The 16,340-nt window shown below is 41.5% G+C and overlaps 2 protein-coding genes across 2 annotated transcripts in view; one reads left to right on the top strand and one right to left on the bottom strand.

The window, feature by feature from the left end:
• Positions 1-572, bottom strand: part of amrt (TM2 domain-containing protein 2 amaretto) — a 115,439-nt gene extending 114,867 nt beyond the window's left edge. The window contains exon 1 of the mRNA XM_080276174.1: positions 421-572. Within this exon, the coding sequence (XP_080132300.1) occupies positions 421-572 (152 nt within the window). The remainder of the gene's footprint in view (positions 1-420) is intronic.
• Positions 573-944: 372 nt separating this feature from the next.
• Positions 945-16,340, top strand: part of LOC145404649 (uncharacterized) — a 392,001-nt gene continuing 376,605 nt past the window's right edge. Inside the window, exons 1-2 of the mRNA XM_080276173.1 lie at positions 945-2,608; positions 3,311-3,365. Coding sequence (XP_080132299.1) covers positions 945-2,608; positions 3,311-3,365 — 1,719 coding nt within the window. The remainder of the gene's footprint in view (positions 2,609-3,310; positions 3,366-16,340) is intronic.

The raw sequence follows: 16,340 nt of genomic DNA, 5'->3' as shown, positions 1-16,340 counted from the left end.
ATACAATCATTCCCAGATATTTAAAGTTTTCTACATTCTTCACCACATTATTCCCAATTACACAATCGATTTGGTTCTCCACGTTCATATTAATAATTTCAGTCTTTCCACAATTTATTACCAATCCCACTTTTTCTCCTTCCTCCACCAGACATAAATATATGGAAAACAAATTGTAACAATAAAATGTGAACTGGCAAGGTTTTTCTGCTGCTTGAACTAAACCGTACATTTACCTTATATGCACATAATATGGCACATAAGACTGGCATTGCTAAGTCTGCTGTCATATTTGCAATGCACTCTTGAACAAATTCTCCCTTTCAGATTCCTACGTCATGCAGAAAATGATCACTAACGAGAAAAATTGTCGGCTAACTTACATGAATCTCAAACGCCTCAAAACCACTATATACTTACAAATAAGAACAGTTAACTTTTGCTGAGTGTGGCAAACATATATCAGAACTTGCTAAGTCTTCATTTGATCGTGTTGGTTCACTCGAAATACTTGTAGGGAAAGAAATCGTGAATAAGACAAAAGATACTACAGTACCGAGAATTTCAACCATGATTGTAAACACTGAAATGTAGGAATACCAAGCAATGCAGAATTATCAAAGGAAACTGCAATACAGTTCTCATATATCTCGACATTTTCTACATGGAATTTTGATTCTGAAATATGTTAATACACTCATACGTACGATGCATAAAAATCAGATAAATATGGTTGTGATGTAAATTGCAAGTATATGCAGTAGAGTTTGTCAGCCTGGGTACAGCAGTGTCATCTATTGGTCACACTCGCAACAATTCTTCACATTGGCCTCCACCAGCACCACGCTGATACACCTCGCTAGTTTTATTGTTTGTGTGTCGTAAATACTCATTCTTTTCTCGAGTTACTCAAAGTCATAGATCTACATACATTACTCGTAACAATGGATATGCACAACGAGGCACAGGAAGCCTCAAGAAGTGAAATACGGTTGGATTGCGAAGAGGAACTTGCCAAGCAGTTGCAGGCTGAGTCCGCAGAAAACCAAGATCTCCATCAGTCAAAAATAACCATCATTGAATCAAGTGAAGAGGAGGAAGCCAGGCATTTGGATTCTGCATTGCAAAATGTCAAGAACAGAACATGCGAACAACACAAAAATGGCGAAGTTTTTCTAAATGGAGTCCGTCAAGACGAGGTCCGTAGCTCGAAGGTAGTACTCAACAGGAGCGGATCTAACAACCATAATAAAGGTTCTGGGGCATTACTTACTGATGATGCTAATTTTGAAGTGTCAGAATTAATCAAGGAGATTTTATGTGAGTCTTCATCTTTTTTAGAAGAAGGTATGAATGGGGTTGACACAGAGTATGTGGGTGGCATAACCAGAGATGCTAACAGTGGTATAACAAATCATGATGAGGTCATGCCACTTTATTTTGAAAATGCAGAAGGCAGAAGTTCATCACCAGATTCAGACTCTAACATGAGAACAGCTAGTGAAGGCTCCTCTACCCCCACTAGCCAGTTGTCAGCACCATCCAGTCATTCCTCGGAACGCCTTGATGTTCAGAAAGGAATTTTTAATAATGATGCAGATAAAGCACTGGAGAAAGAGGAGGTTCATTTTGTTCACCTAGAAAATAGTTTGGATAAAAAGGCAGTTTTAGTGGATTCAAGTCTTGAATTTGATGAAGACCACTCTGATTTATTAAATGGTGCTTTGAAGAGCTCCAGAGCAGCATCCAACTTTTCTCCTGAGAAAAATGAGGTTGATTCAGAGGAAAATAACCAGTCCACTTGCACAAATGATAAATTAAGACATCAGAGTTGTCCAGATAAAAGTCAGCTCACAGAAATTGCTAATATTGAATGTAATTCAAGTGAAAACGATAGAGGAAATCTTGTTTTGAATGGGCAGATGGAGGTCATAGCAGCAGGAAAGGTAAATAAACATGGTGCTGATGATTCGGGAAAATCGTCAGAGGGAGACGGTACTCTTGAAGCATCATTTTCAAAAATTGATACTAATGTTGATGAGGAGAGTGAAACAGAGCAACAAGAGGAAGATACAAAATCAAATACAAATATTGAAGTGTTAGAGATTAGCTCTAACAGCATTAGTAATGTTACAGAAGCCTTTCAAAATATTTCATTGTCAGGGACAGAACCAGTTGGTAGATCTGTTCATATAAACCAATGCTTGAGTCCGTCTGTTGATTGTGTAAAAATTGATGATGCTAGAGGTTTTGATTTAAAGGTTTCTCTGAGTTCTGAGGAAGTGTTAGAGTTTCATAAAGCTATAGGAGCTTCTGAGCATGTAGTTGCCTTGGAGTGCAAAACTTCTAGACAAGAGGAAGAACTGAATGCCTCAAATGCCACAGAACAAGAGGCAGAGAATTCTCTTGATTCACATAAAGAAAATAATGCTATAAACAGTAGCACTGAACATGACTGTAAAGTTGAAGAAAAGGAGGCAGACACTGGTTGCAGTGCAGCAGTCCAGGGTGTAGCAACAGTGACAGCTCAGAACAGTGAGGAATCACCCCAAGTGGAAAAGACAACTGACAGTGGTACATCTGTTACCAGTGACTGTATGTGTAAAAGGTATGAAATTGAACATTGAAGATTTTATTAAAATGTTCATCAATTAATCCATTCTCTCTAATAATTTATATGTTTATACAAGTGTGTGTCTGTGTATATATATATATATATATATATATATATATATATATATATATATATATATATATATATATTTGTACCTATTTACCTATTTGTAGTATACAGGAATTGGGCAATGCTCATGTTGTCCTGTCTCCATATCCACATTTATCAAGTCTACCTTTACACACATGAATGTTTTTCTCATGCACCACCTCTTTGTCTAAGTCGTTCCGCACACACCAGTATGGTATTAGTAGTAGGTAGGGGCACTCTCCATCCACTCACTCGATGTAGTGCTGCTCTCGGGTGACTGCGCTTTCCTCTCTTCTGTCCTTCCTTCCGTCTTCTTCTGTCTTTCTTTTCTTCATTCTTTCCTCTTCCTTATGTCTACGAGTGACGCTACATCCATCTTCCGTCATTTTTTCCTTCATTCCTCTTCCGTCTGCCTGTGGGTAACTCAACACTGAGTGACAAGTACTGAGCTCTATAATGTGGAGGGGCCATCTCCACTGCTCTTGTGACTTTGGCTACCACATTGAAACTCCTGCACTCGTCACCTCCACACTGCTCTTATCTTGCTGTTTCTGTTTCAGCGTTGCGTACATAATCTGAGCAGTGGGGCATGGGATTATATTTTAGCTGCACAGTGGACCATGGCACTACATTTTCTGAAGTCATCGACCGATTTCTAAAGGTGCGAGTGTCAGGTGTAGTGCATAAACATCAATCAGTGCTGCCCAGGCCCCCTGGCAGTGGCCACACAAACTACACAATGCTACCCATGAGAAAGCCACTCCATACAATAGAGCTCAGTGGTGACAAGCCAAGTGGTTTCCTGTGCTCCAGGAAACCATTTACTACAGTGGGTGGTAACCATACAACCAGATTATGGGATCTGGTGGTTTAGTGGGTAATTAAAGTGCTCCAATTGGATTGAACCTGAGCAGATTTCAATATCTAAGGGGTGGTTAGGGTTTATTGCTCACATACTGCCACTCCGGGATGAATGAGGCTGGTCACTCTCATCTTAAATGTCAGGACCAACTTGCCCAGCCATAGGCTTCTACACTCCTCATGGGCCAACACAGGATTTGATGAATATATGTGTGTATAGTTATATATATATATATATATATAAAGTGTTGTTAAATAGGTTGGAGCCGGTGGTTGAGGGTATTCTGAGGGATAAACAGGCTGGTTTTAGAAAGGGACGTGGTTGCAATGATCAGATCTTTATAGTTAGGCGTTTGATGCAGCAAGTTAATGAAATGAGAGTACCGTTAAGTCTTTGTTTTGTTGATTTTGAAAAGGCTTTTGATAGTGTTTCGAGAGAGACTATGGGGAAGATCATGAGACATTATGGAATACCAGAGGAGTTTGTGAGGGTCATTATGAACATGCATGAGGACACATTTTGTAAAGTGATGGTTGATGGTTGTCTGAGTGATTCGTTTGAAGTCAAGTCCGGAGTAATTCAAGGTGGTGTTCTATCGCCTTTACTATTTATATTGGTCATTGATTACATTATGAAACGCGTTGGAACAGAAACCGGTGCAGGTATACTTTGGGGAGAGAACAGGAAACTTTTGGATTTAGATTATGCAGATGATATAGTTTTGATTTGTCATGGGCCAGAAGAGATGCAGAGAGTGTTGGACTGTTTGGTGAGTGAAGGTCGCAAGGTGGGTTTGGTTATTAATTGTGGAAAAACTGAAATAATCAATATGAATATGGAAAATGCACAGGAATGTGTAATTGGAGGTATGGTTGTAAAGCAAGTTGATAGGTTTAAATATTTAGGTACTTACTTAGCCAAGGATGGTTCTTTGAACTTTGAATTCGAGGAAAGGTTAAAGAAGGCTAATCAGGCAATGGGAATGCTTAAAAGTATTTGGAATAATAACAATTTCTCTGTGCATACAAAAATCAAACTTTATAAGGTAATGGTTAGGAGTATCTTAATTTATGGACACGAGTCTTGGTACAGCACAGTGACTATGGAAAATAAATTCTTGGTGTTTGAAAATAAAGCACTTAGAAGAATATTAGGAGTTAAGTGGTGGGAAAGGATACCAAATAGCAGAATTAGAGAAATAAAGGGAGTACAGCCGATCGATGAATATGTTAGATTCTCACGATGGAAGTGGCTAGGACATGTGTATAGGAGACAGGGAATAGTACGAGGTACACCAGGGTGGGTGGCACTTGGTAGGAGAGGTAGAGGAAGGCCAAAAGAGACGTGGGTGAGGACAATGAGACGGGAAGCTGGAGATGAGTGTTGGGGAGATCTTGAGGATTTAGCACAAGATAGGATGTGGTGGTGTGAGTTCATCGAGGCCCTATGCATCCCCGAGGGTGCCACAGGAAATGATTGATTGATATATATATATATATATATATATATATATATATATATATATATATATATATATATATATTTGTGTGTATGTATGTGTGTCCAATTCTGGGCATAGGCTTCACAGCCCGTTACCAAGGCCTAGTAGTCCTCCTCTGTCCATACACCTCCACATGTCACCACTTCGGCACTAACACCCACGACCATATTGAATACATTATAGGGTTGGCTCATAAAGGACTGGTGTGTTGGTATTAGCGGGAGTATTTTTACGACATGTTGGGAGGTCATCTAGTAGATCAGTAAAGTCAGCTTTTAATGAAATTCAAATCCTTAAACTGTTCCTTGCTCCAGCCAGGATTCAAACCTGAGTCCAGTAGGACTGCAGGCCAACTCTCTACTGATTCAGTCACTGCCTACCCCAAATCTATCTATCTGTACTGATAGGTACTGGTAGATACTGTAGATATACACGAGGCGCTATCCAAAATTTTCCAGACTAACGCTACCAGTCCTTCATGGGTGATGGCGGCAAATAGGAGCTATGGTGAGCTTTCAGTTTCATGTACCAGTAGTTCCCCAGTGCATTGATACACTGATCCCAGCACTTCCTCTATTGCTGGTACGCTCCCTGGAAGTCCTTTTTGATGCGAGTGTTAAGTACTGCCGGTAATTCCTTCTGGATGCCGTCAGGGGTGTCAAAATGATGCCCTTTCAGCTTGATCTTCATTTTTGGAAACAGAAAGAATTCACAGGGGGGTCAGATCTAGCAAGTAAGGAGGTTAGGGAACCATAGCCATGTTGTTCTTGGCCTAAAATTGATGGGTCTTGAGTGCATTGTGAGTCGGGATGTTGTCATGGTGAAACAGCCAGTTGTTGCCCTGCCAAAGGTTGGGGCATCTCCTTCTCATATCTTCACGCAGTCACCGCAAAACATCACAGTAGAAGTTGGAATTGACAGTTTGGCCACCTGGGACAAATTCTTTGTGCACAATCCCCTTGATGTCAAAATAATCAGCATGCTCTTGACATTGCTTTTCATCTGTCTGGCCTTTTTGGGTCTTGGTGAGGCTGTCCAACCAAGAGATTGCTCACCTGACACTTGTTGAATCATTTCCAGGGTCTGTGTTGCATTTTTCTCAAGATTCACACAAAATTTGATGCAAATTCACTGCTCCTTTTTACTCTACAGTATTTCCATCTTGAAAATCACCAGATGACACGTGCATAACAGCAAACAAATGAAAATCACTAATTCAAGTGTCCGCCTGGTTCCATGCTGCGTGGTGCACTGATTTGTATGCATGTTAGTACTGCCACCTAGTGGCACAATGCACTACTGCAACCCATGTAGGAGTTGCAATATATATACTGTATTGGCTTCAGTATATAATAAACATGTACATAAATTGAAGGTGTTCCATGTAAGAGCAACAGTAAAAGCTTGTTTAACCGGCATCCGATGCATCGGCACATAAGTACAGTATAACCGGAACGCAAATTTGATCTGACATAGGGTTGAAAATATTCCAGATATACTGGTCGTCCCCCTATAATTCTTGCTTAGTTCTGTACAGTACAGAAAGTAATGCATGCAGCTAAGCTTTTGAAATTGTTGTGGCCTGTAACATATGCTAAATTTTTCTTTAAATCATTTTTGGTAATGTTTGCCAGTTTGTGTTCAGTCCTGTACAATTTCTCTTGCTGTCTTTTTTTTGTGTATTGTAAATATGGAGGTTTGGAGGGTGAAGTGCTTGAAAGGGTACAGCAGGGAAGAAGGGTTGCTGGTTCTTTGAAAGCAGTGATAAGAAACAACGAGGTGAGCATGGAAGTGAAAAAGTTACTATCTGTCTATCTATCTATCTATAGCCCGACGCCCTAATCCCGCAAAGGGTGGCCGCAGACAAAACGCCTCCAAGTCGCTCTGTCACCTACCATTTGACTACCCTCCCCCCAACTCACCCCCCCCTCCCTCATATACCTCTCAACTCCATCCCTCCACCTCATCCTCGGTCTACCTCTCCCTCTCCCTCCCTCCACCTCACCTACATACACCCTCTTAGTCAGTCTTTCAATCTCCATTCTCTCCACATGTCCAAACCACATCAGTGTATTTCTCCTAATCTTCTCAACCACATCCACCCCACAGCGTTCCTTCACTTCTTCATTCGTCAACCCGTTCCTCCACGTCACTCCACATGCTCCTCTCAAGTAACTCATTTCCACTGCTCTCACTCTTGACTTGTTCCCCTCTTGCAAGGTCCATGCCTTGCTTCCATACGTCAGGGTAGGGATCACAATACTATCATGTAGTGACTTCTTAACTTCCATACTCACCTCCCTATTTCTCATCACTGCTTTCAGTGTACCAACAACCTTCCTTCCCTGCTGTACCGTTTCACGCACTTCATCCCCCAAAGTTCCATCCTTACTCATCACACTACCCAAGTACTTGAATGCACTCACATTCTCCATATCCTCACCATCCAACCTCACTGCACACTCTGTGACTTCATTCCTCTCAAACACCAGAACTTTACTTTTGTTTACATTAACTTTCAGATTCCTCCTCCTACACACTGTCCCAAATTCATTCACCAAACCTTGCAACTCCCATTCATCTTCACTCAACAGTACTGTATCATCAGCAAACAGCAACACCGGAAGCTTCCAAATCTCACCCTCATTCATTAGAGCCACCCCCACATCCACTGCCCTACCCTGCACCTCCTTTACTACCCCATCCATGTATATATTAAACAGCCATGGAGACATCACACAACCCTGTTTCAGTCCCACATTGAGATCAAAGAACTCACTCAGCTCACCATCCACTCGCACCGTAACCTTAGCTCCCTCGTACATACTCTTCACAGCACTCAACAATTTTCCCTCCACTCCATATATTCTTAATACCTTCCACATACCTTGCCTATCTATTCTGTCATAAGCTTTCTCCAAGTCCATGAAGGCAGCATACACTTTCCTTCCCTTCTCCAGATACTTCTCCACTAAACATCTTAGAACAAATATCTGATTTACACACCCTTTTCCCTTCCTAAATCTCCCTTGTTCTTCTCCAACTAGCTCCTCTGTCACATGCCTAACCCTATCGATGAGTATTCTGCCATATATTTTACCAGTCACTCTAAGTAGGCAAATACCCCTATGGTTACCACATACTTCTCTCTCTCCTTTTCCTTTGTATAAAGGAACAATTATACCTGATTTCCAGTCCTCTGGAACCCTTCCCTCTTCCCAAGCCAATCTACACAACTTCCATATCCACTCCACAACAATCTCACCCCCATACCTAAGCATTTCACCTCACACTCCATCAATTCCTGGGGCCTTTCCCAACATAATATTCTTCATCGCTTCCACTACTTCCACCCTACTGATCTCTTCTTCCCGACCTCTCATCTCTTCTTCTCCCAGCCATTCCCCAACCACTTATACTCGCACTGCTCTCACTCTCCACATTCAACAAATCCTCAGAGTGCTTCTTCCATCTCCTCAGTTTCTCTCTCTTCTCCACCAACAATCTATTATTCCTATCTTTCACTCCCCTACCATTTCCCCTTTCACACTGCCTTACTTTCTTTACCTCCTTCCAAAACAATTTCTTACTCTCCCTCCATTTCACACTCAGATTCCTCCCAAACTCCTCATCCACTTTCTTTTTACTCTCCTTCACCAGTCTCTTAACCTCCCTTCTCCTGCTCACATATACCTCTCTCTTCTCTCTCTCATCTTCTCCCCTACCTCTACTCGCTAACCATTCACTATATGCCTTCTTCATTTGTTCCACAGCTCGTTTCACCTCATCATTCCACCATGCTGTCCCTTGCACACCCTTGCATCTCCTCCTCACTCCACAAACCGCCTCACACGCTGCGCCTATCTCTTCCGTGAATATCTTGCATACGTCTTCCACCCCTTCCATCTGCTCTAGCTCATACCTTCCCAGTCTTTCTTCCACTATGCTCTTATACTCTGTCCTTTTCTCACTATCTTGCAATTTCTCCACTCTTCTCACAGGAGTTGCTTCCTCCTGTCTTCCCCTTCGTCTCCTTAACCACTTTCTTTGCAGCTCTACCTTGGCCATCACTAAGTGATGGTCTGAGACTCCATTTCCCCACCCTCTCCGCACTCTTGCATCCAACACTTGTCTTCTCATTCGCTGATCCACACACACGTAGTCTATCATTGCCATTCATTCAAGAACTTCACCATCCATCCTCCTTATTACTCTCCATGTATACCGGTGGATCATCTTATGCTGAAAGTAGGTGTTGGCTATTGCCAACCCCTTACAAGCACAGATGTCCACCAAAGTTACTACATGACAGTATTGTGATACCAACTCTAACGTACGGAAGTGAAGCTTGGACGTTGTTGGAAGGACACAAGTCAAGAGTGAGAGCAGTGGAAATGAGTTATATAAGAGAAGCCTGTGGAGTCACATGGAGAGACAGGCTGACGAATGAGGATATAAAGGAGCGTTGTGGTGTGGATGTGGATGTGATAGGAAACGTTATGAGGAACACACTGAGGTGGTTTGGCCATGTGGAGAGGATGGAGGGTGAAAGACTGAAGAAGAGAGTGTATGTGAGTGAGGTGGAGGAGGGGAAGAGGGAGGGGGAGGCCGAGGATGAGATAGAGGGACGGGGTGGAGAGGTATATGAGAGAGGGGCAGGGTGAGTTGGGAGCAGGGCAGTACTGGCGGGGGACAGGGTGACTTGAAGGTGATTTATTTGTGGCCACCCCAAATGGGATTGAGGCGTCTGGCAATAGATAGATAGTAAATACTGAATAATGTACTTTATGAAACAAAGTCCCCGGGTTGGTCCTATTTCATTTCTTTGACCTCCCAGAAAATTTCTAAGAGTACATTAACATTCGGTTACCCAGAAAATTCCATATGCAGAATGGAAGAATCCCCATGCATTCTGGTTAATTGAGCTTTTACTGTAACAACATGCACAAAATATTTTATTGATGGCCATCCGTCAGTTACAGGAAGCATACCTCTTCCCATAGCCTCTACAGAAACATTTATGCACCCTAACCCCTGTCCGCCGGGTAACGTCTATACATGTCACAATCTGGGTGCTACATGGGTGCCAGTTAGTGGCTGCACTCACAAGTGTCTTCCCACAGCCATTTGAACCTGCCGCCATTTCATCTCGCCACCAATGGATAGGAGTGAATCTCTCCATAGCACAGAGACGAGAGTCAGTCTGTCCCCTGCTTTTGCCTGGTGTACGATGATGTCTTCTGGTTCCTATTTGTCTGTTTCTATCTGTGCTGTCTGTAGCCAATTGCATCATCCACCCCTGCCAAGCCTCTTTCCAAGGATACTAGAAAAGGGCCCAGTGATAGTGCCATAAGGCATGCCTTGGATGCAACAATGTTCAGTTTATCTAGTAGTGGAGAAGTTATCTCATTGAGAGCAAAGCCATAGTCAGACTAGCACTGTGGGCAGATGCTTGAACACTTCCTGGTCTTGCACTGAAAATTAGTTATCTTCCTCACGTCATTACTCATGAATGCAATGACCTAAAGACCTGGGGATATTTTTATTCGCAAGAAGAAGAGTTGGTGAGTAATATGGTGTTTAATTTGTTTCCCTATGTGCTAATCATTCCAAGATATTAAGGTTGGAAAACAAGCAGTTTCTGGAAAATTGCCTGTACTGAGGTGATGACTGTTAAAAATAGCCTGGCGTTTCGGGGTTTAGATCTGTAAGTATTTTTTCCCAGCGTTGCACTGACATTCATCGGTTGTTTCAGTGTGCTCTATGGCATTGTATCCCCAAATTATGTGCGATCTTCTTTCTGACAATTTCTTCGCATAATGCTTCATTATGCAGGTCTAAGTATTTTCCATAAGTAATTTCTCTAGTCATGACATGTGACATTCTTAGTGTGATAGCTCCCATCCCCAGCGATTTTGATGCAACTGTAGAGGCCTAAACTACACCTTCTCACTATGTACTGTATTACTGTACTGTAGTTAACTCTCAGTAGCAGTAGTACGGTAAAAGTCCTGTAATCCAAATGGCAGGGGACCAAGGGTCTTTCGGACTATTGTTTTTTTTTTCGGACTATTGGGTGGGACCTCTGAAAACAATAGACATATACAAAGATAGAGCACTAGGATATGTTAAAAGTATATAATATAACTATCAACACACTTCAGCAAGAAATTAATGCATCATGATGAGTCAGTGGTAGGTGGTGGCGACCATCATCCACTCACTTGATGTAATGCTGCCTACTTCTTCGTTAGCCTTTATCTTTCAATTTCTGTGCCTGCCCTCCTCTCTTCCTGTTTCTCCCATCTTTCCTGTCACATCTTATTGCTTTTCTTTCCTTGACAGGTGGCTTTACATTGAGTGACAAGCCAAATGGTTTCCTGTAAACCATATAACCATATAACTAAACTATATGTTCTCCCTACGTGTCAACAAGTGGGTTGGTGGAGGGTTAGTGCCTCTCCCCGTAAAACAAATAACTCAAGAGTCAAATGGCCACCCCTTGTGGGATTATGGCATCTGGCAGTAGATAGATAGACATTGACAGTAAAACAAAAACGTTGACAATGGCCACCTTAGGCCTCATGTGTTGGATGCACTGCTTTGCACACACACACACACACACACACACACACACACACACACACACACACACACACACACACACACACATTACAGGAACGAACCCAAGAGCAGGAGAGAGAGAGAGATCAAGGTTCAACGAAGTAAACTGGGAAAAGTTCGTATACGTAGTGTAGAGCAAGAAAGAGCAATCACAGAATTGGAAGTGAGTAACGAATCTGCATCCAGTGAAATAAAACAGCTCAAGAAGGAGAATAAGAGGTTGCAAGAAGAAAGATACAAGACGAAAAGTAAATTAGATGAGTATGACTCTAAGTCAAGGATTCAAGATGAGCACATTAAGGAAGTCAAGGAACAACATAAGGGGTGGAAGAAAATTCAGGAGGAGGGAAATGTAAATTTGAAAGAGATTATAGAACAACAAAGGAAGGAAAGGGTGGAGAAGGAAGTGGTTAGGGTACTGAGAAGTTGAGAAGTGTTAGTCAGATGTAGCAGAGAAGAAGAAATGTGTAATAACTTCAGGAATAAAAGAAAAATGTATGACAGTAAGATCAGAAAGAGAAAAAGAAGAACTGAGTAAGGTTAAAGGAATAATATCAGTAGTTATGGAGGGTAACAACGAAGCTCAAGAAGAGATTGAAGAAATGTTTAGGTTAGGAAAGTACGAGGAAGGAGGGGCGAGGCCATTGAATGTAAAGTTTAAGTCCCAGGTAATGGTAAATGAAATCATCAATAGAACTTAGAAATTATCAGACAAAGAAGGGTTAAAAAATGTTTGGATAGGGAGAGATGCAAATGAGGAAGAAAGAGCCAAAATAAAGGAGTTAGTAAAGGAAGCAAAGGCAAAAATGAACAGAGTACAGAGGAAGAGAAGACAGTGTTTTATTGAAGAGTTATGGATCAGAAATTGAGGAAGTGGTACCGATGGAGAGAAGAGGGTATAAAAAAACAACAACAAAAATATGAAAGTGGCATATACTAATGTTGATGGTTTAATATCGGCTAGGTTGGAAATCAATGACTTCTTGAGGGTTCGTGAACCTGATGTTATGTGCTTTGTAGAGACTAAGTTAAGAGAGGATGTTAATGTCCATATGGGCGATGGTAAATACAAACTGTGGAGAAGAGACAGAAAAGAAAAAACGTGAGGAGGAGTGATGATAACAGTGAAGAACAACATAAATGTAGATACTGTGGAAATGGGAGAGGGAAGGGCTGAAGTGATAAATATGAAACTAGGAACTGGAAGGAATGGTGGGAGAGATATGGCTGTAGTATATGTTCCCCCTAAGACAAAAGCATGGAATGATGATGAATACAAGGAGATGTTTTCAGACATGGCTAATTATTTACAGAAAGTGATCGAGAAAAGCAACAATATAATTTTGATGGGGGACTTTAATTGTAAAGAGGTGAACTGGGAGGAGTGGGACTTGGGAGGCGGTGAAGATTCGTGGGGCACTATATTGTTAAATATATCACTAAACAATGTGATGATGCAGTGGGTCAAAGAAGAGACAAGATTCTGAGGTGAGGATACACCAGCAAGATTAGATTTACTTCTAACCAAAAAACCTTATGTAATACATTCCTTGAAATATCTTTGTCCTTTAGGAAAAAGTGATCTTGTAATCATTGAGTTCCAGATGATAATAGGGAACGTGGTGCCAAGAGACAAGTTTTGTAGGCAGGGAAGTTACAACTTTGGAAAAGCAAACTTTACAGGATTGAGAAAGTTCTTTGAAAATGTGGATTGGAGAAAATTCAGAAAAACAAGAGAGATACAGAGGAAGTGGGAAATCTTTCTAGACCTCTATAATTTGGGAATGGAAAAATATGTGCCAAGAGTAAGGGGGAAAGAAAACAGGAAAAAGGAGTGGTTTAATAGGTGTATAATAGCAAAAAAAGTGAGGGACATAGGATGGAACAACTGGAGGAAGAGAGGTAATAGCAGAACAAAGGAAGAATATAAAAGAACCAGAAATGAATATACAAGGATACGTAGAGAGGAAAAAAGGAACTTTGTAAAAGGTATAATAGACAAATGTAAGGATGAGCCCAAACTATTTTATAGATTTGTCAATGGCAAATTGAAACAAAAGGAAGGAATCGCCAAACTGAATGTAGATGGAGAGGTCTATAAAGATGCGGCAATGCAAGCTGAAATAATGGACAAACATTTCCGGTCAGTTTTCACCAATGAGTTTGTGGAAGGGGAGGGTGTGACAGGGAATGTAGTGATGAAAGATATAAAAGTGGAATTACAGGAAGTGTATAAATTACTGGAAACTCAAGATGTTTGGAAAGCCCCAGGACCAGATGGAATCTCTAATTGGGTACTGAAGGAATGTAGAGAACACCTGGCGGATAAGATTCACGGTTTAATTATGTGTTCTCTGGAAGAGGGAAAGTGCCTCAAAAATGGAAAGGGCAAATGTGGTACCAATTTATAAGGGAGGAAACAAGGAAGAACGCCTGAATTATAGACCAGTGTCCCTGACCAGCATGGTTGCAAAATTGTGCAAGAGAATCCTGAAGGATAGATGGATGAAATATCTGGAAGAGATGAATATTTTGGCTGATAGTCAGTTTGGATTCAGAAGTGGAAGGTCATGTGTTTCCAGCTTGTTGAGCTTTTACTCAAGAGCAGTTGACATTCTGCAGGAGAGAGATGGTTGGGTGGATTGTGTGTATTTAGGTTTGGAGAAGGCCTTCAACAAGGTGCCCCATAAGAGACAATTGTGGAAACTGGGGCATATAGGATGACTGAAGGGAAACCTCCTGGAATGGATGAGAGACTTCATGAGAGACAGACAAATGAGAACAGTAATAAAGGACGGGATGTCTGGATGGAGAGACGAAACAAGTGGAGTCCCCCAGAGGTCTGTGTTGGTGCCAGTAATGTTCCTGATTAACGTTAATGATATGGTAGATGGAGTGAACAGTTATGCAAGTCTCTTTGCTGATGATGCAAAGATCCTGAGGAAGGTAGAGGCAGAGGAGGACTGTAAAATGCTGCAGGAGGATCTGGATAGGATACATGATTGGAGCCAGAAGTGGGAAATGAAATTCAATGCAAAGAAGTATAAATTATTGGAAATGGGTAAAAGTACCAAGAGGCCATTACTGAATTATGTGATGGGTAATGAACCTATCACATAAGCGAGAGAAGAGAAGACTTGGGAGTGTTGGTCCAGGGTAGTTTGTCTCCTGAAAAACATATTAACAAGTTAGTTAGAGAGACGTATAAACTTCTGACTAACATAAGAGTAGCATTTCATTACATGCATGAGGAGATGATGAAAAAATTAATAGTGGCCATGATCCACCCCAGGTTAGAATATGCAGCAGTAGTGTGGTCCCCACACAAAAAGAAAGATATAAACAAGTTTGAGAGAATACAAAGAACAGCAACTATGATGGTCCCCAGTCTGGCAGATCTGTCATACAGAGAGAGGCTGGAAAAGCTGGATTTGCCTTCCCTAGAGGAAAGGAGAGAGAGAGGGGACATGATTGCAGTGTTCAGGACCATGATGGGAGTAGATAAAATTGACAGAGAAGATCTGTTTTTATGGGATAAGAGAGTAACAAGAGGACACGGAATGAAACTGAAGAAGTCAAGCTGCTTGAAGGATATTAAGAAATATAGTTTTCCTTATAGATGTATAGACCTGTGGAATAACCTGGACAAAGAGATCGTCCACTTTAAAAATTTAAACGAGTTTAAAGCAAAGTTTGACTTATTGAGAAACAGACGGGACTCCACGAGCATAGCTCATTTCCTGTATATCACGAATAGGTATATACACACACCAAAAAACACAGACATAGACACACCCAGACACGCAGGCACAGACACGTGCGCACGCAAGCACCCAACTCATGAGGCCTGGGATGGCTGTTGTTAACGTATTTTTACTGTCAATGTTATAATACATTAATTTCTTGCTGCACCATGTTCCTAGTAATAATATATACATTTTACATATCCTAGTGTTTAGTTTGTTTATTAGTAATAATGTGACTATGAGTGTAAAGTATGAGGTTAGCTTGAGATGTAACTGTCAGTTAAGAATGATGAGTGGGGGTTGGGAGGGGCAGGGGTATGGGGGAGGGTTGGGAGATGGGGTAGAGGTAGGTGGAGCTCATTTTGTCCCCCTCTCCCATCTTCCCTGGGTATGTAGGGGTAGGAAGGGGGCACCCTTGAACAGAAATTAGTGATCGTGAGTGTTCATGATCATTGCGTAAACACTGAAAACGGTGTGGGTTATTGTTTTATTCACCGGAAATGCATAGTGATGAATTGTTGCAGGCAGGTACATCCAAGGCCAAGAACAATTCCAAGCCAGATAAATCCTTAGATAAAGCCCAGAAAAAATGGAAAAAAGACCAGAAAAATTATAAAAATTTTGCCTTTTCGGATGATTGGTGGCCAGATAAGAGGACATTTACTGTAGTTGTTCCTTAAGCAAAATCTGGCCAAACAGCCCTGAGTCCCTAAGGAAGACTACAGCTGAGACTGGGCTTTCCCACAGAGCTCTCAAGGAGTGTATGTTGGGTTTTGGTGTAGGCGAATGTTTGCAGTGCAGTCTTCCATAATGTGCTCAATAGTATGGGGTGCTGTGTTGCATCCTGGACAGGCATCCAGCATCTTCTGATAACTCAAGAGGGCTGAATGATGCCTACATCTC

The sequence above is a fragment of the Coenobita brevimanus genome, chromosome 64, assembly GCF_032717465.1.
Source record: "Coenobita brevimanus isolate Jiangsu-jjx chromosome 64, ASM3271746v2, whole genome shotgun sequence".
Classification (NCBI taxonomy): Eukaryota; Metazoa; Arthropoda; class Malacostraca; order Decapoda; family Coenobitidae; genus Coenobita; species Coenobita brevimanus.
The sequence above is the reverse complement of the archived record's forward strand: the minus strand, read 5'-3'. Positions and strand labels throughout refer to the sequence as shown.